Source organism: Neodiprion lecontei, chromosome 5, assembly GCF_021901455.1.
Source record: "Neodiprion lecontei isolate iyNeoLeco1 chromosome 5, iyNeoLeco1.1, whole genome shotgun sequence".
NCBI lineage: Eukaryota > Metazoa > Arthropoda > Insecta > Hymenoptera > Diprionidae > Neodiprion > Neodiprion lecontei.
In genome coordinates, this window is record NC_060264.1 from 5,154,948 (window position 1) to 5,181,573 (window position 26,626).

The 26,626-nt window shown below is 38.7% G+C and overlaps 2 protein-coding genes across 2 annotated transcripts; both read left to right on the plus strand.

Annotated features, from left to right (window-relative positions):
- The first annotated feature begins 1,125 nt into the window (after window positions 1–1,125).
- Window positions 1,126–4,867, plus strand: LOC107226665 (laccase-like). Its single transcript, XM_015667557.2, has 10 exons — window positions 1,126–1,429; window positions 1,653–1,812; window positions 2,063–2,353; window positions 2,784–3,057; window positions 3,133–3,337; window positions 3,428–3,612; window positions 3,690–3,891; window positions 3,955–4,161; window positions 4,231–4,464; window positions 4,585–4,867. Exons 1-10 carry the CDS (start codon window positions 1,339–1,341, stop codon window positions 4,767–4,769), a joined length of 2,034 nt encoding a protein of 677 aa, XP_015523043.2. The 5' UTR covers window positions 1,126–1,338; the 3' UTR covers window positions 4,770–4,867.
- Window positions 4,799–19,492, plus strand: LOC107226664 (pre-piRNA 3'-exonuclease trimmer-like). Its single transcript, XM_046740030.1, has 13 exons — window positions 4,799–4,841; window positions 5,100–5,580; window positions 5,765–5,999; window positions 6,074–6,355; window positions 6,485–6,689; window positions 6,784–6,885; window positions 6,960–7,073; window positions 7,152–7,248; window positions 7,338–7,437; window positions 7,554–7,640; window positions 7,922–8,010; window positions 18,133–18,231; window positions 19,299–19,492. Exons 2-13 carry the CDS (start codon window positions 5,450–5,452, stop codon window positions 19,369–19,371), a joined length of 1,614 nt encoding a protein of 537 aa, XP_046595986.1. The 5' UTR covers window positions 4,799–4,841; window positions 5,100–5,449; the 3' UTR covers window positions 19,372–19,492.
- Window positions 19,493–26,626: the final 7,134 nt, after the last annotated feature.

Consider the following 26,626-nt stretch of genomic DNA (forward strand, 5'->3'; position numbering starts at 1 on the left):
ATTTATTTTTATCCAATTTATTCAGAGTTAACAACTCCGACGAAACTGGAAGCGTCAAAATTGATAGTCCAAGTTCGTTTTCAAACAACAGCCACAGAGAATTTCTATAAGAATTTCAAAATCAACTATGCAGTCATGATAAGCGGCACGTTATCGATACACAGTTGTAACGCACACTGAGAGAAGTTCTTAGTTCCGGTTACCGCTCAGTCCTTGACTATTTTCATTTTTTACCACAATCGAAAAATATAATTCTCGGTACAAAATGAAAATTAGTTTTCTAGCTGTTGCCGGAAAGTCTAGTATCCGTTACTATTCTTTTTCATTGCGATCACTCTTACTAGATTTTCTTGTAACTGTTGCGAAAATTTAATGCTTGTGCAACAATAAATTGACGTTAAAGGCTTATTTAACTAAAAAAGTAGAGTTAACCGAGTAAACTGATTGTGCGTAAAATGCGCAAAATGGTTACACGTACCTCGTTTTCCGAAATCCCAACAATTATCAAACAGTTTTTTTAACGATACTTGTTTTACTGAATTTTTCTAGTTACTGTAACAAATGAAATTTTTGTCGGTGCCGAACTTGACGAATTAATCGATCGATAAATAATCTTGAAGCATTTGACGTAATCTACATGTATCTGCATTTTTCATTAAAAGTATCGTTAACAGAGAAATGATTGTGTCACAAAATAACTGGTCTACCCCGATGATCGAAATGTTCACATGAGCATTCGTTCAAGCGTGATATCGACTAAAAGCGTAGGTGTAACCCGTCAGTATTTATGCTCCTGGATTGAAAATAAATGAGACAGTAGTCAGAAAGCAACATGACACGACACGATAAAATCAGCGAACTCTATGCCTGACAAGGGCAGAGTTTATATCGAATTATAATTAAAGCGATCAGCAAAGGCACGAATTACATGTGCGAAATGTATCACTGATTCGTGAACGTATTATAATTTATTCACCACCTATTCGACGTTTTTATAAGCAGTTATTTAGCTACGAAAATGAGCTGCACCTATGAAGCTATCGCTGTATAAAGTTTTCAATAAAATTGCAAAGCGCAGTTCCGTCTCATCATCAATCACACGATGCACCAACCGTTCATTGCGTGACAAAAATCATACGGATACGCTATTTACTCAGCGATATTACAGGGTATTAAGTCCTTTGTACGGTGAAACTTTGCTCTATCGATGTGCCACCGCTCGATAACGAGCTCTTCCCACACCTTGCACCTTCTAGAAAACACGTGAGCTAAGTTAGCAAGCCAAGTTCGTAAAGCGGAGTTAGCTGAATAAGCTCAGATCAGATCCAACGGCTCGACATGCTCCTTCATGGCGCGTTCCTGGTGCATTTGGCCCTCACCTGCAACTTAGCAAGTGCTCGATATCACCACGGACACAGCGGGAATCACGGTTAGTGTAGATTATGGTCTAATTTACCCCTGAACGTATGGTAAGTGTACCAGTTATTGAGACGTTCAGACCCAATTATCGACCCTTTTATTTTCCAAATACAACCAAAAAGGTCATTAATTGGAAGAGGGTCAGTAACTGGTAAACTTACCTTATTCGCACTAGTGTATTGAATGACAAAATGTTGTATCACTGGTGTGTATTTTTTTCATTTCCTCATTAGAGAACAAAATAGATTTCAACGGACCTGATAATGATTACGGAAAATATCTTGAGCCCAATTTTTCTACACCGGAGGAATGTGCCAGAGCCTGTAGAGACGACGAAATGCCGCGCTACTGTTACTACCAATTCATTTTGGAATATTATGCGACAATGAGCAGGTATGTGAAAAGGTGTTCGTGTATGTTCATGACGTATACTTATATGAAAATAAGCAGCGTGAACTTACGAAACATATTGGCACATGCAGGGCTTAGAAAGGCGTTGAAATTATTCTGTGCAAATAATTGTAAGTGCACATATAAACTCGAACGCGATAAATGACACGCGATGAATAATTTAACCATGAATATTTAATTTTGCGTTGAGAAAGTGACGATTCATCTACAACGGAAGAACGTTACTTCACAGGGCGTGCGAGCTGTGCAAACCCAACAACACCAATCAAATATCTAACGTCCCGCAATGCCAGTGCATCGAAGCCGATGGATTCGAGCGTGGAATGCTGTCGATCAACAGGATGCTGCCTGGACCAAGCATTCAGGTCTGTCAGGACGACATTATCGTCGTAGACGTTCGGAACAATATCGAAGGGATGGAAGTCGCCCTCCACTGGCACGGTATTTGGCAGCAGGACTATCAATACTACGACGGAGTTCCGTTTCTTACCCAGTGTCCCATTACCTCGGGAACCACGTTCAGGTGGATAATACTTTGGAGATTGATTTTTCTACCGCTAAGAGACCCTCGAGAAAAGTACCTCAGATGTACCTCACCATTTTATTCATTCTGCGATACGTTGTGGTACATGGAGAACGATTAGACTAGTATTTTTAAACGCTGATTCGGCCGTTCGACAGGTTCAAACAGCCCCAAAGAATAAGGAATGCCACTTTTGAGGACATGTATGTATATCGTCTGCTGATATTTAATGCTGAAAATGAAATGATTTTTGATGGTAAGCTTTCCGAACGGTTCTTACCCCTTGAACGGTTCCATCAACACGCATAAAAAATACGCATCTGATGTTTTTTGATGTGCTACAACGTATCACAGAAGGAAGAGAATCGGTAAACTTCACCTCGGCCGATCTGCTTACTAGAATATCAACTGACTTTGATCCGTTTGCCAGGTACCAATTCACCGCAAGCAATCCAGGCACTCATTTTTACCACTCGCACGCTGGCTTGCAAAAAATTGATGGTCAGTATGGTAGCCTGATAGTCCGTCAACCGCCGAGCGCCGATCCACACACTTTGCTCTACGAGATGGATCTTCTCACTCACGTGATCCTGCTGAGCGATTGGATGCACGAAATGTCAAGCGAGCGGTTTCCGGGACGGGTTAAAAACAACCCTGGACAAGTACCGGAAAACGTTCTGATCAACGGAAAGGGACGCTGGAAGGTGATGACTTGATTTTCCAGAAATTGGCATCGAAATTGCAGCAAAGCTTTAATGCAGATCTTTCCGTACTTCCAGGATCCGACGACGAACAAGACGACCTCCGTTCAACTGGAAACGTTCGTAGTCCAAGCCGGAAAGAAACACCGTTTCAGGATGATAAACGCTTTCAGTTCAGTTTGTCCGGCGCAGATGACCATCGAAGGACATTCGCTGACTCTGATTGCCCAGGACGGCGAATCGGTGGAGCCCGTCTCTGTGGACACGATAGTTTCTTCATCCGGTAAGCGGTGACATTAATTATGAGTCATGTATTTGGTTTGTACCAAATCGTGATAGCATTAGTGACGAACGACTGTTCATCCTCGTTAAGGTGAACGCGTGGACTTCGTTTTGGACGCAAATCAGGCCGTTGGAACTTATTGGATTCAAGTGCGAGCCATTGGGGAGTGCATTAGATTTAGTCCCAGCCAGGTTGCCATCCTGAAGTACACCGGTGGTCCGGGAAGTCCAAAAACTCTTCGACCCAGTTACTTGGTCGGACTGAAGCAAGGAGTTGTGAGTTGAGAGGCTATCAGCATTCGATGAAAGATATGGAATACAAAGACGTTGACTTTTTTCCCCGCTTTTTGCAGGTTTACAACCCTCTGGATGCCAAGTGTGATCTGCCCAGGCCTAACGCAGTGTGTCCCAATCAGTTGAAATCTCTCGCACCAGTAGCACCGGAAGTCCTGAAAGCCCAACCTGATCATCGGATCATCCTACCTTATCGGTTCCATTCGTATAATAACTCGGTTCACAACCTCTTCAAGCCTGGATCCTACCCTCGATTCCTAGGCAAGCTCGTATTTTTATCCGTAATTTTTGAGAAATGCGTAACTTTTTTTTCGTCATCCACAGTGGCGGCAGACGCGGATCATCTAACCAGTCTGGTCGATGGAATATCGTTTGTGTTCCCGCAAGTGCCGCCGCTCTCTCAGTCAATAACCCAATCCGACACTTGCAATCGAATAAACTTACCGCGAAACTGCGGAATCCCCTGCGAATGCCCTCATACTCATCACATCAAAAAAGGCTCCGTTGTAGAAGTCGTCATATACGACGAAGGTAAGCGACGCAAAATGCACTACCCTCGCAGAAGATACTTCGATGTTTTTCCAAAACTCGTTATTGCAGTGTCCCAGCCCATGCTAGGCCATCCGTTTCACCTCCACGGGTATTCTTTTAAAATTTTGAAAATCGGACGGTTCGCGGACGGGAGAAACATATCGCAAAGTGACATAGCGGGAGTTATTCACAAGCATCAAATGATGCTGGATTCGGCACAATACCCAAGGCCGGCTGGAAAAGACACGGTTACCGTTCCTCAGGCCGGATACGTCATCTTTCGATTTAAGGCTGACAACCCCGGTACGCAGTTTGTTGGAGCTTAATAATATTATTATTAGTCAATTAAAAATTATAGGTGTTTACGCCTATCGATCAAAGTCACCAGAGTGGCTACAATATACTTTTCTTGAATTCTTACAGGATGGTGGCTGCTGCATTGCCATTTTCTTTACCACATATCCATCGGAATGAACGCCATTTTTCACGTTGGTGAAAAAACTGATCTGCCTCCTGTGCCTCCGATGTTTCCCACCTGCCATAGCTACACACCCGAAGTACGACCGACTTTTCCGTACTTATACAGGGGTAACAACTCCATGCGGTGATCAAAGACAGGATGTAAAAAAATGATATAGTTACAAAAATAATTGGATGATTCTTCAGGATTATGATATAACGTTAGTGATATTCTAGTCTTTGATGAGAAAAAAAAAAAAATATATATACATATATATTGTTATCGCTCGAATTTAATTACAAAAGAAAAAAACAAACACAAATTACGAGCAAATGTGGAATTGAATTTACCAAAATTATATCTAAATTTAATGTCCATAAATCGAGATCTCCGTGAAAGGACAAGAATATGTATATTCTTATATTATCATCAGATTGTGTTAATCAATTAAATTGCCAGTTGTCAATGACTTTTCTAGAAGTCAACCATGAATCAACCCACCAAGCTTCTCCGTCAAAAGTTCTAAAATCAATTTAGAATTGGCATCCACTGATTATCTAAACCGAATGATTTACGAAAGGAAAAAATCCATTCGGCGCCTAAGATTATGCATTTTCCTTACACCCCTGAAGAAGATTCGTTATGTTGCCAGACGACACGCGCAAGCCTCAAAAGTGTGTTTAGCCCCTGATGAACGTAGACCGTGCTTACACCATTCAGCAACACAGCGATGCTCGATGCAAATCACCGAAGAAACAAGTCGGTACGCACACGTGTTGATTGTCAACAGCAGGTAGTGCTAATAGTTAATCCTAAATAAAGTACGTAATGTATAATGTGACCGCGAGTAATTTCGGAGAATTGAGCCCGAAGATACGCGAATCTCTGACTAGAGCGAAGTTCGTATCGTTCGACTGTGAGTTCAGCGGTATAAATACGTTCGACGAGACGAAAGTGAGGTTAGTTTCGACGATATTTCATCGCTATTTTAATTGGTGAAAATGAACAAAGCCATTGGTGTTATTCGCGGTACACAAATCCGCCTAGTTTTCGTCGTTCATTCATTCATTTATTCATTCATTCATTCAATCGCACAGCAAATACCTGTGAAAGAAATTGATCCAGAAAATATTTTTGTCGCAGCCTTTTCGATACTGTCGAAGACCGATATCAGATACTTAAAAGCAGTATTAAGCGATGCGTCGCGATTCAGGTTGGCCTGACAACTTACAACTGCGACCGAAATGCGAACAAGTATAAAGCCGAGGTCTTCAATTTTCATCTTTTTCCAAAAGTAGCGCCGGGTAGAGATACCGTATTTGAGTGGCGCGCCTCAGCGGTTGAATTTTTGTGCTCGCACAAATTTGATTTCAACAAGGTATTTTTTTCTTTCACTTTTACCCTTTTCTCTTCATCTTATTTCAATAATTTCTCATGCTCTCCTATCCGCAGCTCGTCTACGATGGGATTTCATACCTTAACGAGGAAGAAGAGCAGGATCTGCATCGCAGGGTCGCTGACAACGTCCTCCTGCGGAACATCGAACGATCTATATCTTATACGGAAGAAGACAAACTCAAGGAAAGTTACAGCCGTGTTGCGGAATGGCTAAAGACTTCTAATGTCGGGGAATCAATGAGCCTCGACGCCGCATCCCCCATGCTAGAATATTTGATGCAGAAAGAGCTGAGGACCAGGTACTCGCAGATTTGGACAGAACCACGAAACGGAAAGGTTCGAGTGCTTTCTCAACTCTTTTTGATCCTTGTTTATTTTTATGAGAGCTAAAAAAACTTGGCATCTCTCATCTGCTTCGCTTTCTGCCTTCCTTTTTCTTTTTTTCTGTGTTTTCACCGCTTTCAGATCATCTTACAAAGAGTTGACAAAGAACTGCGCAAAATACTCGAAGAAAAAGAGGAGAATAAACTAGAGAAAAAATTGGTCGACTTTTACCTAGGATTCTCGGACCTGTTTAAACTAATGGTCAGTTTGAAAAAACCAATCGTCGGACACAACCTACTCCTCGATCTTATGTTCATGCATCAACAGTTTTACAAACCTCTACCAGGTGAATTTTCTGCTGTCTAAATGTGTCGTATTGTCCTAACTTTGAATCTATTTTCAATCTTGAGCAAACTCTACCTTCTCGCTTTAATTTTCAGACAAATATAGCATCTTCAAGAACAATATCCACAGGTTATTTCCCACGATTTATGACACAAAACATCTCAGCTTTGAGCTGCACCGACGAGTACAGAAAAAAAGTAACTCTTCAACTTCCCTTTGCTTTTACCCACATCCTTATTTCTATACTATAAACATTTCGATGTATTTACAGAATTGTGGGAATCCAACGGTCTGGCAACTTTGTACAATTACTTCAAAGTAAACAAGGGCCAAATTTTGGCTCTCAACTCGCCTCAAATCTCACTGGGCGATGAAAAATCATCAGGTAATTCAAATACGTTTTGCTATCAAATGTTGACACTGTCAATTTTTTCCTAATATCTTCCAATCGATTTATTTTCAGAAACAGACCGGTTTCATGAAGCTGGCTGGGACTCGTACTGCGCAGGCTACTGTTTCATAAAGTTGGCTCACGTTTTTGCAGTCTTACATTACGGAGGGTAAGCCTGAAACATTCCGGTTCGTTTTGTGAGTCGAATTTCTTAATTTACACCTTCATTCCGTATTGTCGATCTTTTTGTCATTACAGCGATACCGAATTGAGGCCTCTAACCAATGCTGAAATACTCTCAGGTCCGAAAGAGCATGCAAACTGTATAAACTTGATACGTGCCAGCATAAGCCACTTAGTAAGCCGCACTCTTTTTTATTTGTTACGCCTCGTTCCGAACAAATTCGAAGAAAAATAAAATAAAATAGATCCAACGATAAACCAGTACTTAAATTATTGCAATACCTATTTCAGAACTTGGCTGGTCCCGATCCTGTCTGTGCGAGGCCACAATGGCTTCACGTCAAAAGTCTCGGAGCAAACAAGATGAATGTTTCTCAGGTAAGATGATTTCTACAACATTGGAATTGAAAATTACGATTAATCGGCAGATATCCGCGAAAACCGGTTCGTGAAAGATTCTTGGATCTCTCAGTTAGATTGCGAACTCAATATTCTTCAACTGAAAAAGATGGTCATAATTAGGCGACTCTACGTCAGTTTTACTCTGCATTTTTTGGATATGTGGTATTGAATCCAAACTCTTGTAGCACGTAGTTGCGTAGACGAAAAAATCCTTGCTCTATATATTTTCTCACCGTCTGTTCGAATGAAATGCGCAGATCGCTGAGATGTTCTCACCGTATGGAGCAGTGGACGTGAAAATGCTGAAGCGTCATCAAGCTCTCGTCGCTGTTGGAAATCATGGAATGTGAGTAATGATCCATATCTCATGAAATTCCGCAAGCTAATTTAGGGTTTTTGTTTCTTATTCGGAGACAATCGTTGGTATAAATTAAAGTTTGCGATCTGCAGTACAGTTGAATAAACTCCGGGCCATTTTTTTCACCTGCGAAACAATCTAATTTTCACAATACGTATCGCCTTTTTACATCGCCGTCAATGCTTCAGGCCGAAATACCTCCGCAATTAGTCAGCTTCCGTTTCCGTTTCTCCTGATTCGCGATCCTAAGTAACGAGTGGTCGTAAATCAGGCTTTTTATACGGGCCGCACGTCTAGTTTTAACCAGACTAGATAAGAGCACTCAGAATTATCGGATCTTCAAAGCGGTAATATCGCCCCATGAGCATTCTTCCCCGTGCTCGCTACGCCGTAATGTGTATTTTACATTTGTGTTCGCGTCTGTTACGAAGCCGATAAATATACGCGTAATATGAAACTTCAAACCGCGTTATCTGTATCGAAGACTTTCCAGTTCGACATACGATTCACAAGGCACACGCTGTTATGAAAAATGCGGATTTTTAAGTAAAAACTATCAAGTAAGAAATAGAAATAGAATTCAAAGTTTTCAATATTTCGTGATAGCTATTTTCTCGATCAGCAAATAAATGAATCATCCTTCGACTCTAGTCTTCGCTCAGAGAATAAAATATGCAATAAAAGAAATGTGAGACAACGCTTAGGTTTATAACGCTGAAAAACGATTTGATCTTAATTCTATGAACAATTCTGAGCTATCGGTTTGATTCTATACTGTATGTTCATGATACGCAAAAAAAAAGGACTTGTAATTTTAAACAGTCGTCAGCAGAATCTAATTAACTAAAATTTGCCTCTCGGAAAAATTAGGTACCAGAAGCAACGAAATTTCATGTCAATACAGCTTTTTTAATCATCAGAAAATTGTCAAAATTTAACGATTCACTCGTCTTCATTTACCGAGTTAAATCTGTTCGCTGTCGGTGAAAAGCTTTAGTTGGTTCATATACAACTCGAAAATGTAATTTCCTAAAAATTGACAAAATCCAAAATGATTATTGCCATTATAGATACAGAAAGTGAAGAAAACAAGAAACTCGACGTGATCCTTGCACAGATTCGTCAATCGTATCGATGGATAGACTGTAGTATTGAAATTTAAATATAGATTTTAAGCGTTAAATCACTTTGGTATATTATACGTATACCTAGCACAGCTATCACATTTGACCGCAGGCTTTATATGGCCCTGCTGCCAGAAATCCGGCTGCATTGCGCGCGTCTCCTGACTAGTAGTCTTGACTAGCTCTTGATGAGTGACGTTGGCTCCTGCAGCCCGAAAATCTCTAGGAGGTCTCGAAAATGTACCAATGCCTGATTTATAGCCGATCCCATTTGCCCAGCAAATTACCGACTCAGCTATGTCGTACTTAAGGTCTTGGCAAATCCCCGGCGAATCTTCTTTGACACGTTGCAAATCAACGCGGGTTTAAATTTGCGATTCGAATTATTCTTCTCCGGTCCCGACCATTCTCGCACAAAAATATTCCCATTCTCTCTTCGTTCCTCCATTTTCGGAGTGGCGACAAATCGGGAAGAGTCAAAGACTCGTGACGGAGTATAGAGAAAAATGTACTTTTTTTTTTATAAATTCTTTTGAAACTTCAGCTATGCTTCGTACATACAGTTAAGCTAACTTTCGGAAATGGTATTTGTTCAATTTCTAATCATTTACGTGACACGAAGCAATACCATGTGTTTTTTTAGATCCAAATTTATATTTTCACGTTTCGCAACTTCTGGAGCTTTTTATCATAAAAGCTTCCCAACGTTGCATACATTTCGTGGCAAAACGTCATTTCCTAAGTCTTTGATAATGAGTCGTAGGTAATTTTATTCCCGATTTGCACTGAGAAAAATTTCATCGAGTAACTAGAAAAATTCAGTAAAACAGGTATGATTAAAAAAACTGTTTGAATATTGTTGGATTTACGAAAAACGAAGTACGCGTAACCATTTTGCGCTATCGTCGATACTTTTTTGGTAATTGCAACGCAAAATCAGTTTCCGAGGTTTACTCTACTTTTTTAGCTAAACAAGGCTTTAACGTCAATTTATCGTTGCACGAGAATTAAATTTTCGCAACAGTTGCAAGAAAATCTAGAAACAGTGATCGTAATGCGAAAGAATAGTAACGGATACTAGACTTTCCGGTAACGGCTAGAAAACTAATTTTCATTTTCTACCTGGAACTATATTTTTCGATTGTGGTAAAAAATGAAAATAGTTAAGGACTGAGCGGTGACCGGAACTAAAAATTTTTCTCGGTGTGAGCTTTTGCGATCTCTTACGTGTTTAGGTATATCCGCGCACTTGTTGAAAACTCTTATTTCCTCGAGTTGAAAAAGTTATTACAAGCTTGTCACGACGAACAAACATCGCCTACTCCAGCTTTACTTCACTGTCAGAGTGACAGCAGACACGCTAAGATCTTCCTGCACACGCCTTTGCCATCAACGTATTTGGGTTAAGACAATACATTTTGCAAAGTACATCCGTCTCCTGCATCGCTAACGGTGTATAATAACACGAATATGCACGAAGTGCGTGTAAAATGTACTCTTGAATTTTGGAGTAATGTTCGTAAGATAGAAATTGGAAGAACAGAAATGTCGATTCATTTGCAAATAATAATTATGATACTCTCGGATTGTACGTTTTCATATCAGTTTTATTTTCAGTTTTGACTTTGAAGGATCTTTTGCGTGATTAATTTTTATAGTACAAGCGGCAAAAACCCCACGTCTGACATTCTCGAATCCCCAATTCGTTGTGTAATTAATACAATTATAAATTATACGTATACCTATATACGAGAAATATACGCGGATGGTATATTTTAGTCCGCTTCTCGCAACCTCGCCGGTATAAAGCAAGGTAAAGAAAACCATTTTGGATGCTATCCAAGGACAGCAGGAATGTACCTACTAACTGTCGTATTTATGAATTAACATTAGCGTTACTGTTCGCAAGAATTTTGCAAAAATAAATTGAAGAAGAAGAAGAAAAAGAAGACAGAGAGCGAGAGAGAGAGAGAGAGAAAATAAAAAATACCGACGAAGAAGCAAGAGAAAATGAAGAAAATAACAAATATATTTAAAACTAAAAAAAGAAAAGAAAAGAGAAGGGGGGATGAAAATAAGGTAGACGGTTTAAAAAAAAATTTTGTTAAAAGTTAAAATAATAATTCGCTAGTGATGAAATAAGTTGCGAGATCCAGCTACTGTTGATACGTCAGGTATTATGGTTCTCCCATACATATTACACGTACCTAAAATCTCCTAAAATATGCCACGTAACTCGGTATTCGAAAATTTTTAACGCTTATTAATCGTGGAAAAGTACATGAATCGAGCAGCAAGAATCTTTTAGTTTTAGTTGAAATTTGTATACTTTTCTTTCTTCATTTAGCCCGTAGACTTGATAATAATCTCGAGGAAAAATTTAATTACAATTTGAAACGATTCTTTCGTTCTTCCTTTTTTTTTTCCAACAATGGTATAGAAAAATGGTATATTTCGTATTGTTAAAAAAAAAAACGCTCGTTACACGCGGTGGGAAATTAAATATCAGCGTGTAAAAATGGGCAGGATTTAAAACGAAAACGGTACTTGGCATGATGCGATGACTGGATGAGAAATCGCTTACGCGCGGTTTATTCCGCAATTGCCAATTTCTCGAGGACGTAACTCGACGCGTTTCGTGCTCCCGGCACGATAAGCGATGCCCGTGATGCATCTGCGCATCCGAATCCTGCGTAATTGTTCGTATTCTCTTTGCCGAAGCGACGATCAAACCGCGGTAGCTCAAAATAATAATTGGTTTACCTAGGTGACCTCGATGTTGCTGCTCGTGCTTCTGTCGTCCACCTGTACCCACCTGGATCAACCAGTAATTTACATTTAGAAAGCTCAGAGCAAACCGCTCGTTCCCTATAATTAAACGACAACCCTTTCGCTGATCCGGTATAATATATATATAGTAACGTGGGACGAATTAATTCATTCCCAAAGCATTCGTCGCAGGGAACGATCTTTAATCATCGGCAGTTATTTCACCGATAATCATTCGTCGGAACGAATTACGATTTTGACGAGTAAGCGCGCCTTACGAACCTTATAATCACACGAATTAGACGTATTCAGAATGGCCCGGAATTGTCAGGGGATTTTTAATTTGGTCCTAACAAAAAAAAAAAAAAAAAAAACTATATCAGTTTTCCATCATGCGAATTAGAAATTATTTTTTCTGGTAAAAAATTTACTTTTTTCTTTATATCCGTTTTTTTTCATCGAGTATGTAGCAACTGCTTGTACGAGTTCCTTTTGTTGGTAAGAGATGTCGCTAATAATCCTCCAGCTGCGAAAATAGCGCGATACCGGCCAAGAAACGCGTTGAAAAATATCGTTGCATTTGTTCTTTTCTTTTTTTTTTTTTTTTTCTTTTTTTCTACCATCGGGAGAGAAATAAAGCACTCCGCAAGTGTTTTCGAATTTGGTAATTGGTTGTGAAAATTTTTATTCCGTACAAAAAATAAGCATCGATATCGGGATTGTGTTCGTTCGAGTGTAGACATAATAACAATGGCTTTCAACAATTTTTAAACTCGTCTCTATAGACATTCGTATAACGTAGTTTACATAATTTATGTTTATATATGTACGCGCATATCGTACACCTGTCAGTTCGTGATTCGCGTATAGATTCGCAAATTTTTAATACGGCAAATTCTTGCGAAAAGATATTTAGATTCATAGGCACATAACAGGGCGAAGAAAATATATATATATATATATATATTTCACACAATGGTGTAAAATCGATGTACCGTATTAATCTTTCTCCGTGACGTCAGCAATATATAATATACATACTATAATGTATAAATAGTTAGCCGTAACCGCTTCGGAGACTAGCGGCAGTTTTTCAAAACTTGGCAGAGGGTTGAAATTTTTCAATAACAGGTAATCGCGGAGGCTCCGCAAGTTTTGCGACTCGACTTGTAATTCGAAATAATTTTGCCTGTTGCAAAATTTGAAACAAGAAAAAAAAAAAAAACAACGAATCCAAACAAAACGTGGAGACCTGGTAAAGAAATCCAGATTATTTATATGCGTAATAAATTCCCGATTGTTGTCTCTTTTCTCTCGAAACAGAGGGACGGAAAAGTTGATAAATAAAACTTGATGAAGATTCGTTGAAAATCCCACAGGACCTATGTATATAAGAATTCGTTTAGCGTAATTGATTAATGAAACAAAGAAAAAGTACACTTTTGGTAGATCTTTCTTTTTCTTTTTTCTCTCGACCGTGGAAAAAAGTTTCGCTGATTTAAGGCGGTAAATTTGATACTATCGGTAACAAATCCGCTTGCGAAAAGAATTTTAATATCTGAGAAAAAGAAATCAAATAACGTAAGAGAATTTGAATAAAAATGTGTTGTTTTTTAATCGTTTCTTCTTCTCGTCTTTTTGTTTTCTTCACCGTTTTACAACCGTAACCTCGATTTCGCGCAACGACTGTAGTGATATAATAGCGCGGAGGATATACAACCGCGATTGTGATATAATAGCGCTATATGCCAAACCTGCGCGGTGCTCGAACCGACTCTAAAGCATGTATAATAGAAAGAGCCGGGAACCAATGACAACGAGAACGACATTCTGAGCGTATTGCTGGGAATATTGCTCCTCTCCTCTCTTAAGTGAGCTCTAATAATAGCTGGAACATCGGTATAGCCGTATACATACGCCACTTCACCCCGGAGTCTCAGGCCGGCAGGCAACAGCTGTATAATATAGACTCATAGACTCATAGACTCGTGGACGAGCATGCAGAGAAGGTCCTCTCGACGACCATCGCGGACACTGTGAAATATTGGGGGGATTGGAAGAAAGAAAGAAAAACTAAAAGAAATCAGGATAAAAATCGAGAAAAGAATAACAAGTTCATTTCATTCTCTGAAACTGGTTGAAATAAACATTTGCATAATATGCAATGTGGCAAAATTTTTGTTTCTCTTTCTTCTTTTTTTCGCACGTGAAAAACTTGTTCTACACAGCAAAGAAGTAATCGTCGCGTAGGAACTTTCTTCCAAATTCACAGTTTTCGAGTTACGGAAAACGAGATATAAAATATCTACGCCTAAATAGTCACCAAATACATTTGACGATGAATTTTTACATAAAATTGTCTCTCAAGCCAAGACTTGTAACTTTTCGACCCATTTGAGGTACAAATTTTTACAAAAGACTCGATTCTGATTAGTACAATTTAAAAAAAAAAAAAAAAAACTTGTAATTTCTAGAAGGTGCTTTTAAAATTGGATTAAACAGATATTCTTCGGCGAGAAATTGTTTCTTGTTCTTTTTCTTTTCACCGCGTACAGAGAACCTGTTTTTTAGGTGGAAGAAGGGAAAAAAATTTATTCATATCGCATAGAATATTTACATTGTTTTCGAACAAAAAATTTTTATATTTATGCAAAATTTTTCACGATTCACTTATCATTACATGATTTATTTTCATTCTCTTTTTCTTCTTCTTCGTCTTCGTCGTCGTGGTCGTTTTGTGCTTCTGACGTTCGTTGAATAATCCTTCCTGTTCTTGGTAGCCATTACAGTTGCATGTATACAACACCGATTGCATGTTTTTCTACGATCGCTTTATTCTATAATCGTGCTGCAGGCTTCCTTATCACACACGGGCACCGTTAAACAAGCCAAAAATACGTGCCTCGGGTGAACGGCCGAGGCTCGATCTTCCCTGACTGCAACGGCAACGACGATATCCAAACGGGCCTTGACTCACCCAGGAGAATTTTAGTGCCCCAGAGCCTTTACCTCCTAATTCTGGTACTTCTTGGACGTCGCCACAGCGCGATCGAAACCCTCCCCCACACCAGCCAATCGCGCGATTTAAGAATTGATCGATTTTAGATTAAACCGATTATTTTTCCTCGCGAATGGTTGCGCTTTTTTTTTCTTCTTTTTTTTTTGAAATATAAACGAATATTTTCGCTTGAAATTGAAAAATAATTTTAATGAAACTATAAATTATCAAGAAACTTTTCCGCTATTAAAACTACCCAATGAAATTTACCAAGTTTTTGTTTCATATGCAGCGTTTCAACGAATTTTTATATAATATTTAAACTAACAATAAGATAAGTGGATATTCAAATTATAATATTTCCAAATTTTACGAGAGCAATTCTCGTCGCCTACAGTTGTAACAGGTTTTTCATTAATTTTTGTTTTACTTTTATTTGAACTTGATTTTGAAAAATATAAATAGTAAATTATAGAAATAATATATAGAAATATATATTTGTCTGTTTTCCTATTCTTGTTTATCTTAAATTGAGTCGATGACACGCTGCACCTTCAACCTAAAATAAATAGCGGCCTTGATAAAGGCCGAGCAAAGAAGTTGTTGTGGCGGATAGTTTTCGCGGTTATAAAAATTCTCTAGTCATCGTACAATAACTCAAAATCCTTGTGTTCCTTGTATTTTTATCGTTTTTTCGTTTTTTTTTTTTAATTCTTTCAATTCTTCGTTTCTCTACTGTTTGCGCTTATTTTTGTTTCATTATTTTTATTTTTTTTTTTTCATTTTTTATTCACTTGTATTTTTTTTCTTACCTTTTTTTTTTTACATTTATTTATTCTCGTACGCAAGAGACAGAACAGTGTTTTCGAGTGAAAACCAAGATCCAGAATTATAAGCTCTTTGCGTTGGACGATGATCACGTTCTCGGCACGTTTCGCGATCATTCGCAAATAACACGCCCCGCTTATTATATAAATACAGTGCAATTCGGAATCAAATTCTTATACACATACACCTATGTGCAATTTTTTATCATCACACCAGTACGCTGTGTCGTATAGAAATCGCTCGATTGTTAATAATCGTTTCGAGAAAAAATCTTTATCATCTTTCTATTTTATTTTTTTTTCCCCCTTTACGTACAAGTTCACCGATTCTGCGCAGAAGACAAAGTTAATTAATTAAAAATTTGAGAAAATTTGTTCAAAGCGTAAATTCTTCCATATCGTACGAACGACTTATCGGCACGTGTAAAAGTTTTCGTAACCACGGGGTGTGTGTAAATTTTTTTTTTTTTTTTTGTTGCAGAAAATGGCGCGGAGGGGTTGGGGGGGGGGGAGGTGGGTGTAAATTTTTGAAAATTCGAGAATTTTAATAACTGTTGTAAATGCGTTAAAACTCAGGTTTCAACGCGAGGCGGTATAAATTCTAATGCAAACAAATTAGCCACAAACAGCGCACACGCGACCAGCGAGTTTCGTTCGGTTGTCACGATCTCAGTTGGTGACGAACATCATCGGCGGGGTTGGAGAGGGGGCGGCGGGGGTGGCGGTTTAAAGATAGTCACGCGGGAAAAACGGACACCGCGCGCGTTTCAAGTGTGTGGGGGGGGGGGGGGAGGTGGGGGTGAAGGAGAAAATGTTTGCGCTTTTGCGTGTAAGTGCTGTTGATCCTTCCAAGGCGGAGCTTGCAAGCTAGAAGCTATGACGCCGCAAGCTCACGCAGGCGATGACGTTCGTTCGTTCGGCGACTTGAATCACACATCGTGTTGCAGCAGAACTTCTGGATATTATCTGGAACTCGTAAACTCTGACGAGTATATGATACATTCGCGCGTATATAGACGCGTGTCCGTATGTACTCACAGAGAGAGAGAGAGAGAGAGAGAGAGAGAGAGAGAGAGAGAGAGAGAGGGAGAGAAATAGAGAGAAAGATATCTGCGAAACCGCACGGTTAGAGCTTGCAAATAACGTTTGGAATTTAGAACCGAAGTATACGTAGTTTTATGCCAACGCGGCTTCTTCTCATCTTCCTCTAATTCTTGTATACGTACGATCTACAGCGTCTTTTCGTTTCGCTCTTTACAGTCTCTTGTATTAAACAGAAGTAAATTATATCAATTTCACTGTATTATTAACTTCTTAACTTTAACCGTATGTGCCTACTTTTCGTTATATACATACATATATATATATAACTTCGATCCTGCGGTCGATTTTACAGTCGTTTCACACGTCGTCGCGGGTATATAATAAACGTATATGCATGTGTACATACATAGTCGACGAATTCGCGTAAATACCTATTAAGCGAATGAATTTATTATGTACCGCTATGCTTTTTCTGTTTTTACGAAATGTTTTTTTTTTCTCTCGTTGCTACTTTCTTCAATTTCTAACCAATTTTCCTCATTTTTCGTTTTTCTCTCTAGACTTTCCGTTTACTTTCATCCTCATTTATCTCTCTGTACTTGTTCGTTTGATTTTTAAATCGCGTTATACAATTACAGATCATACGTTATAAATCCGCCTCCTCGACACCCAATTTTACGTTATACATACCTACCCATATAATATATATGTATAATATGCGCATTTTTGCATTTTGTCGATAAACCAAAATTTTACGCCGAAATTATAATATTTATGTATATTCTACAATGTGACATCGTAGCTCTCCGTTGTAATTCCTGCCTTTGGAATTTTAATAGATTTGCATTTTCTTTTTTTGTTTTCGTCATCCTTTCTTCACCGTATTCTTAATTTTCTTCTTTTGTTTTTTTTTCTTTTTTTTTCTCATCTCACTTTCACGCACAATTTTTTCGGTTCCCGATCGACAAGTAATTTAAAAATTGAAAACACATGCGGGCTTGCATCGAAAATTGTACAAATTTTTCACATGCTTTGATTGAATTTCAAAGATTTTTCGTTCGCCTGCATTCTGCTGAATAATTACGACATTATACTTCATGAGCTTCGTTTTTATCAATACTCAACGTATTAAAATTGAATTTCACGCTTTTTCCGATTTCTCGTAGTTATCCTTCTTTTTCGAATACCTCAATTAGTGCGTAAAACTGTAGAAAATAGATTCAGATATCTATCGATACTTAAAATTTTCACCTCTCATTTGTAAATTTTTCAAACTGCGTGTATCGTATAATACTTAATAGCATGTCGATCGTTGTACAGATGACGATGATCGTGTTTGTGTTTACAGCGCTCGAGATATATTAACGCGTTTCCGGAGTAGCAGAGACATTCAAGTGGCGCCCTACAGTCTGTTCCGACATTCTCCGGCTCTGCAGATTCTCTTATGGTGGGTAAATTTTTATTTATTTATTTATTTATTTTTTTTTATTTTTCTTCGTCTCTGAAAAAGACCGAGATAATCGGTGAACGGTAAAGTCGCAAAAAAAAAAAAAAAAAATAAAAATTAAAAAAGTAAAAATTGTTTCAAAAAATAGAAAAATTACATCGCGTAACGCAGTTTTAATTTTTTTTTTTTTTTTCCTTCTTCTTTTTATTGTTTTTAATACTCTTCGCAAATTGCGCTGCAATCGCGGCGTTATATTATATTCTTAGCCTTCGTTAAATAAGAAAAAAAAAAAAAAAGAACCGAGGAAAATTTTCACAACTGCAATCACGTAGAATATTATATGTATATGTATAATGTCTTAAATATTTCAAGAGCAGAGAAAGAAAAATTTTCTCTCATCCTTTCTTTCCTTCCTTCCTTAATTCTCATATTAGATTAGAATCTCAGATAGATTTCACCCGCAGAGTCGAAGTATATATATACATATATATATATAAAAATACCCCAACGATCTTTGAATGTAAACTATTTATTTTTTTTTTTTCGCTGTAATAAGCAGCGATAAGGGATCAGCGCGTATATGTAATATATATATATTGTATATAAGCCGGTATAATGTTTATTTAAAATGCCAAGTTTAATTGGACGTCGGGTAACGAGAAAAGACTGTCTCGCGCGATTCGTCAAATGAATTGATGGCCCCTCGAAAACTGGCACGTTACGACACTCGTAAAATCTCTAATTAGATCGGAAATTACAACTTGAACGTACGTTTTCCCCGTTCCTTCTCCCTCCCCCCCCCCCCCCCCCCCCCGTCCTCCTCCTCCTCCTCTCCCCCTCCATCCGATACCGGTAGGTAGGGTATGTGCGCGAATTCGTATTATTAGCGAGGCATCCATCCGCCCCGGACCGCCGCGCTCACCGCAAAATAAACCACGATCCATCCATCCATCTATCCGATGAACCGCGTCTCCGCAGAGACAAGCTGGTATCACGTCAATTACCGTAGGGATTTTGACTATTTTTCTTCCCACGCCATTTTTCAAATCTTGCCAATTTTCTTACAGGGGAGGGATCCTCGTCTCGGGCGGAGCCTTGGCATGGGTGATGCATAGGAATCTGCAAAAGAGTTCGGTGTAGTGAAAATATTGAAACTTATTTGATTTCGTCGAGATTTGTCGCGGAACAAAAGAAAAAAAAAAAAAAAAAAATCAAACGCACGCTTACAAACAGAGTGACGTCCGATTTGTCCGATACGATTTAACGATTATCGGTATCTTGGTTTTTTTTCTTTATCGATCGCGATGAGAATTAAATTAGTTACGGTATTTGGTATTGTTTTAATTATGCAGCTTCGACGTGTTTGACAATTTGATGAGAGAATCACAAGACGAATAAAAAGAATGTAATACACGTAAACTTGTATCCGCGATTCTGTATTTTTTTTTTTTTTTTTTTCTTTCCCTTCTAATTTTGTTTTCGTCCGAACAAATCGTGACCGTGAAACAACAGTGCTCTTGCGGCTTGTCGTGTTGAGGAGGGATTCTTCACGCGTGTGTGTTTCGCACGTGAAAAGAGACAATCTTGAGAAACTGGCAAAGGAATCGGAAAATAAGAGTGAAAGAAAGAGGGAAATAGAGAGCTAGAAGGTGAGCTCAGCCACCTCGAGGACACGCGAATTTGCTACTGTGCCAGTATATTTCCGTTGTTGCGAAAACGTCGTGCATAATATTCGGTCTATTGGTAAATTTTTATTTTTAACGAGACCCGCCTCGTCACGCGAATCAAGTTCTGGCGCGGGATGTTGAATTTATTTATTTTTTTTTTCTAATTTTTTTATTTGTTATTCCATTTTTCTTCATACGTACGTACCCTGACACTGATGCAACATACCATACGTAAACTTTTCACCTCTAACCGCAATTATTGCCTCGTTGCGTTGACGCGATTTTATCCTGATTTTTGTTTTTTTATTCATTTATTTTATTTCATTTATTTATTTTTATTTTTTTCTTTCTTTTTACCTCAAAAGAACAAGTCGGAGATATCGTTTACTCTGTTAGCCTTACGACTTACTGTAAATTTATTTTTTTTTCCCTTTTTCTCACTTCTCACGCTTGAAACTCAAGACCCGCGGCAGTTTCAACGGTGTTTAATACACATTTCCGTCGGAAAAAAAAAAAACGATCCGAGTAAACGAAATTTTTTATTTTTTTTTTTGTTCCGATTTCGCGAAACACCATTTTAAATGATATTTAAACAGACAAAATGATACGGTCAAAGAAACGAACAGGGAGATTAGCGATTCTTCGAAAAAGAGATTTTCATACTTCCTACTGGTCGTACGTTACTCGCGTAATTTTCCGAGAAAAATGACGACACGGAGGGGGAAAAAAAAAAAAAAAAAAAAAAACAGAAAAAGAAACCGGCAAACACGCGATTGAGAAAAAAATTGAGCGATGATATGAATGAATGTTGGTGAGAATAAAGAAAAAAAATAAAATAGAAACGTCGTAATAACGAAGGACGAATTGAACCGGTCTTCTCAGGTCGGTGGAAGCAACCTTCCTGTTTAGCACTAGGAAACCTTGTTCTTATTTTTCGGTTTCCCAGTTTTACTGCAATCTTTGGCAACGGTTATTATACACGGTCGTGAATAAAACGCTGCAGCCGAGCATTAACGAAGAACCGGAACGGGGGCTGAGTTTAAACCTGATAACTATTTTATTTATATATACGTATAATATGTTTTCGAGCGATCGATGTTTAATTTTTAGATTGAACGCCCACGCCGCGTCGTATCGATTAATTGACGATCGTCTACGTTCTCTTGATTTCGCAGTAAATCTGCGGCCTGGTACGATGTAGAGTTATTTAAAGAATAGAGAGAGAGGAAAAAAAAAACTTCCATCTAATAATACGGAAACGGAATCAAATCAATCAATTCGACAATAATGATGTCGTACAGGGTTTAAAAGGCGAGACTTGAACTAAGCGGGGGAGAGAGAGAGAGAGTGTGTAAAAATTTACTGAGAAAATGTGTTACATATTGACATATCCGAAATTTAAATTGAAAATTGAAATAACAAAATCGATTCCTTATTCTTTTAATATCAAATTCGTAACACGTTTTGTCCAATTTTTATAGATCAGAGCTAATTTTGTTCGCGAATCGCAATGATCAGATATAAATCGTTAAAGTTGAGACTGAAGCAAGTCCTTTGCTGTAGGAAAAAAAAACTGGTACAACAATACAGTTAACTGAATAACATTTACCCAGACTTGTTAGTCGAAATTCGTGGACTTCGAGAATTCTTTCTTTCTTCTACCGAGTATAAAGAGTTATTGTACAATTCATTTCAATCAAAGTTGTAAACTTGATTGACTTCGGTCACAGCGTTCAGACTATTATCTCGTAATTTCACGTCTTCGTAGAAATCAAAATCGAAAGTTAGACGGTGAGAAGAAAATCGTAAAAAAAAAATCTCTACGAATTAGACAAAATTCGTGCTACGGGATAGAAATGAATCTATGCAAATTCAAATCATATAAGTTAAGATGTCAAGAATTTGAACTCCGGCGTTTTTCATTCGATTTTAATGCTCTTGCCGCTTATTTTTTCACGCATTTACTAAACCTCATGTTGTAGTATAGTTATAACACGCAAATGTCATTGTTGACGAAAATTTGTTGCATTGTTTTTGCGTGAATCTATTTTTATCCAGTACAGAGAGGACTATCAGTAAAAAAAAAATAGAGGAAAAAACAAAAGAAATCTCGGGTGATCGAAAACATTAGAATTGGATGATAAACAGCGGCGTTCGATAATTTCGATCATCGTGACTACAAGACCTTTTCCGAAATTTTTAATACGTATATATATATATATATATATATATAATAGTTGGAATGTTGTTCGCGTGGTTCGAATTTACTCCGATTCGTTTCCATCGTGCCATCATCGACGATGAAAAAATGGCCGACAGTGTTTTCTCTAACCGACATTTCTGTTCCTTTTATTTTTATTCGTAGAGTCCGCGATCGTGCGATCCTTAAAACGCGTCGATGCGAAGGAGAGTGAGTCAACGTATCGTCGGAACTCGGAGTTGCATCGTTGCAGGGGCAAAGGCTGCGTCCCGGGCACCTGAAATGCCTCCCTTAAGGGGCGCCGGGTACGAAGCTGTACCTGGGCAGCCGGCGTCGTTAGCCAGGGTAGGAAAGACACAAGTTGGCCAAAATAACCTAGAAGCAGGGTCGCGACACGGTTACGCGGGGATTCGGCCGGGTCGGTGACGCCTGGCGGCCCGGCTGGCAGGGCAGCGCCTCCTCGAGGACGAAGCGAGTACCTCCACCTCCGCCTCCACCTTCGCCTCCGGGACTAAGTAAGAGGAGAAACGCGGCGCGCAGACCCGATACGATATTTCAAAAGTTTTATCTGGCCGCAGCTCAAGGCCAAAATACCAAAAATAACGAAGCAATTTGTGTAGGCGTGTCCGTCGGCGACGAAGCTGCGTGGCCGTCTTAGAAAACGACAGGTGGCGCCGCCCGGCGATGAGCAGAAATGACCGGAGCTTTGGGACTTCCCGGGCTTGGCGTTTCGTTATTTATTTTATTTTCGTACCTTTTCACGCGAGTTCCGGTCCTCCTCTTACGCCGGTTCCGGCGACGCCGGCAACCCGCCACACGTGGATCAACCGAGGTCTGCAGGCAGCCCGATGCCGGCGTTCGCGGCGTCGCGACGACCGCGGATTATGGGAATTACTGCGGATATCGCACCGTGTCATCGCGCCTATCATGCGACTCGGACGAGCGTCTCTCTCATCTCGACTTGTCGACCCCTAAAGGCCCTCGGTCGACTATTTTTGTCCATAAGCTGAACACCGGAAATAGACTAGCCTAGCCCCTGGCCTAGAGGCGCGTTTGACCGGCCGTAATAGCTCAACCACCTCAAGGATTCGCCCTCCTGGGACTCACTGACCAGCAATCCTCACCCGAATCGAAGATTGATAGACGAGTAGTTGGACTGATGTACAGGTAGATAGATTAAGGTATGGTTAGACATGCGGAGATGCATAGATAGACGTTATTTACCGTGTCCTTGACGCTGTGGGACAATATTGTACTGGAGAGACAGAATGACGCGAAAAATAGAGACAAGATGAAAACGATCAAGAGTAAGGAGATGAAAGAAAAGGAACCTACCGCGAGAAAGGATCACGTGCTTTTATCCCAAAGTCAATATTCCTGCGAGTTAATTATCGGCGTGATTTTTCATCTCGTTGAAATCGAAGAGTGTTATCTTACATGTACAAGTTTTTTTTTCGGACCTCGGGGTAGTAAATTTTTGTTACAATCACTGTCCGAAGTCTGGATTACGCTTTGTGTTCAACCGTACCTCGGTATATATACACAGACGCATGACGAACGGTCTCTTCGTTGCTAGCCGAACTTCTCCTCAATAATCGCATACATTATTTCGAGCGTTTGAGGCCATCGGCTCGAATGTGTGTGGGAATATATGTAAAAAAAAAAAAAAAAAAAAAAAAAAAAACGGACAAGGTACAGGTGAGCTAGAGAAACAATAAATCTAGCTGCCGAGGACAGTAGAAAATCTCGTGGCTGCGAGCTGTTGGAAAGGGGAATTTTTTTTTATCGCTTCTAATTTATTCGCAGGATCGCGACTGAGATGCAGGAAAAAAGTCAAAAGCGTCGCGGAGAGAGATACGGATTCGACTCGATAGATAACATAAATATGTCGAACGAAGAGAAGAGATCGTCTGTTGCATAAAAATATATTTCGCGGGCGGCGGGAAAAGAAAAGTTGAAAAAAGAAACCACATTTTTTTTTTTTTTTTTTTGCGCGCGAATGATTTTTGATTCTGTACTTTCAAGGTCACGGAATATTTGGCGAGGGTGAAGGTATATTTGAAAATAACAAAATACTTACCTCGGTAAATCCGCAATGGCATATATTTTTTTTTTTTGGTTGAAACGGATTCCTTTTTCATTTCTTTTTTTTTTATTCCGTTCGCGGTAGACGAAAATAAAAATAATCTGTCAAACGAGCTTGCTGCAGAATAAAAAGAAACAATAAGGTGTAACAATTTTTGTCACACGCTTAAAGTGTCGGGGTTGTTTTTGTCGTAAATCTTTGTCAAGAAATCTTGCAGACTCGGAGCTTTCATCGAAACGAAGATCATCGTGCGAGATCGAAGAAGCATCTGGGTGTGAAAGTTTATTTTTCTTGACAATTTCTCTCGCTCGATGCTATAATTGTAATCATAGATGCTTACCGGAGATGAAGGATAATTCGAAACGCCGCGTTAATTAAATTACAAACAACGGCAATCATCGCAACAAAAGCGCAGGAAACCGACGCGCAGGTGTGCTTTGAACCGCGATTTATACAAATATATAAACTGTTGACAGAAATTTACTATCCGTGGGATACAATGGCGATAGTAGTCTAAACATTTGGACATTCGACGGTTCGAAAAGAGTCTAACTTTTTGCTAATCTCGGCAGCTGTCCGTCGTTTATTCTAATCTTGTGTATAAATTTTTTTTTCCCTCAAGTTCGAACAACCGACGGTAAATAAATTTCAACCAGCGATTGATTCTTGGCTCTTCGATTCTTGGTACAAGAAAAATTATCATTATTCCGAAACAATGCGAAAATGCGGAATTTCCCGTCATAATTATGTGCTTGAAGTTTCATACTCTCGAAAGTTTTTTCGAAACAGATAATTTCAACGATTTCTTCTATAACGAGTAGCAGACTATGCGATGTGATTATAACGAGATCAAATCCTGTGATATAAAGTTTACAAAAACTGAGCGATTTTGGTAAAAAAAATTATCGATAACACAGTCGTGCAAAATATAAATTTTAATTTTCGCTTAAAGTGACAACGGTTTTTTTTAAGCATTCAGGTATGTTGAATTAAAATATAACGCTAGTGTTTTTAGAGCACATCGAGATTTATTTTTATGCAAGATATACATACGTACAGATTTTTCAAAAATTTTTATAAAAAAATAATATATAATGAATATAAAACGAAATGTTTACTTATAAAATGAACAGCATTAGTTTTAAACAAGACTTGAGAGACTAGATAAATGAAAAAGTCTTGCGATACAATTTTCTACTTTCTTCCAAAGTCCTATTCAATCTTTTTCTCTTGTACTTACGTAGCTCTAAATGTGTTTAAAATCACCATAAACAACAAGTAGTAAGGGTAGATGAATATTTAAATATTAACACCACCATTGATGCATATAATTAACTCATAAATTGGAAGTTGACTCTATTACTACTAAGAGAACAGAAAAAGAAATAATTCACAAAATTAACGTGATAGAATCTTTTAAATATATTTTTTTTTCATTGATCCGTATCTAATATACCTACACTAAGAAAAATTTCTCTCGGTGTAGCGAAATTACTACCGGGTACTGTCAGGGTGAAACCATCGTAGGCCTGTGTAATTGATGCGGTAAGAAAATGCCGACGAGTCGATGGCGGATGAAGATAATATCTAAAACCGCCATCGGCGGAACAATGTCTCTATTTTAGTAATGAGTCGTCTCAGGAGCGAGAATGAGACGAGGTTCGACGTGGATCCACAGCCGCCACGAGCGATCCACGTGAAGCCGCGAACCGCCTATTAAAACACACCAGTTATATAATTTACGAGTCTCTTATGCCTCCGGATCGCGACCGGTCTAGTTGAGTAATGATGCGAGGTCTCCTCTTACTCGGGAGATTTAAAAAAACTAAAACCCTGGACCCCCGTCATCCCCGATTTATCTCTATCTGGATACAGACGACGCCGTTGGTTTGACGTGAAACTGACAGGCAATACCGAATCGCCTGCAACTCCCTATAGCCGTCTGGTCGTCGACCGTTGTATCTTTCTTTAGTTAACTTTAAACTGACGCACGATATTTCTATTTTTATTTACTTACATATAGCCTCGTCACGCGTGTACCTAGTCTATTACACATTATTATCTATATGTGCCCGATACTCCTGCTATATATATATATACTCATACATCGGGGTGTTTCGGAATAATTTTTTCCTTTTTTTTTTTAAATTTTCTTCTTTCAAACAGGTTCGAAAGTTCCGTTTAGGTATTAAAATACGCCAGTTAAAATTCGAGCTCTTGATGTTAACATTAAGAAGTTACGAATGACACTTTTCTATTTTTCATTAGGAATGACGTTGGAAAAATGGTTTTTGCTTCGTCTGATTTTTATAACCAGCCAATGATGCGTCGTGCGGAAAATTCGCCGATATTTTTTTGTCGAGAATTGAACGCTATTCAAAAAAGGTCTGTTAATATTTTATGATAAATCTAATCGTTCCAAAGTTGTTTAAGAGATTTTAG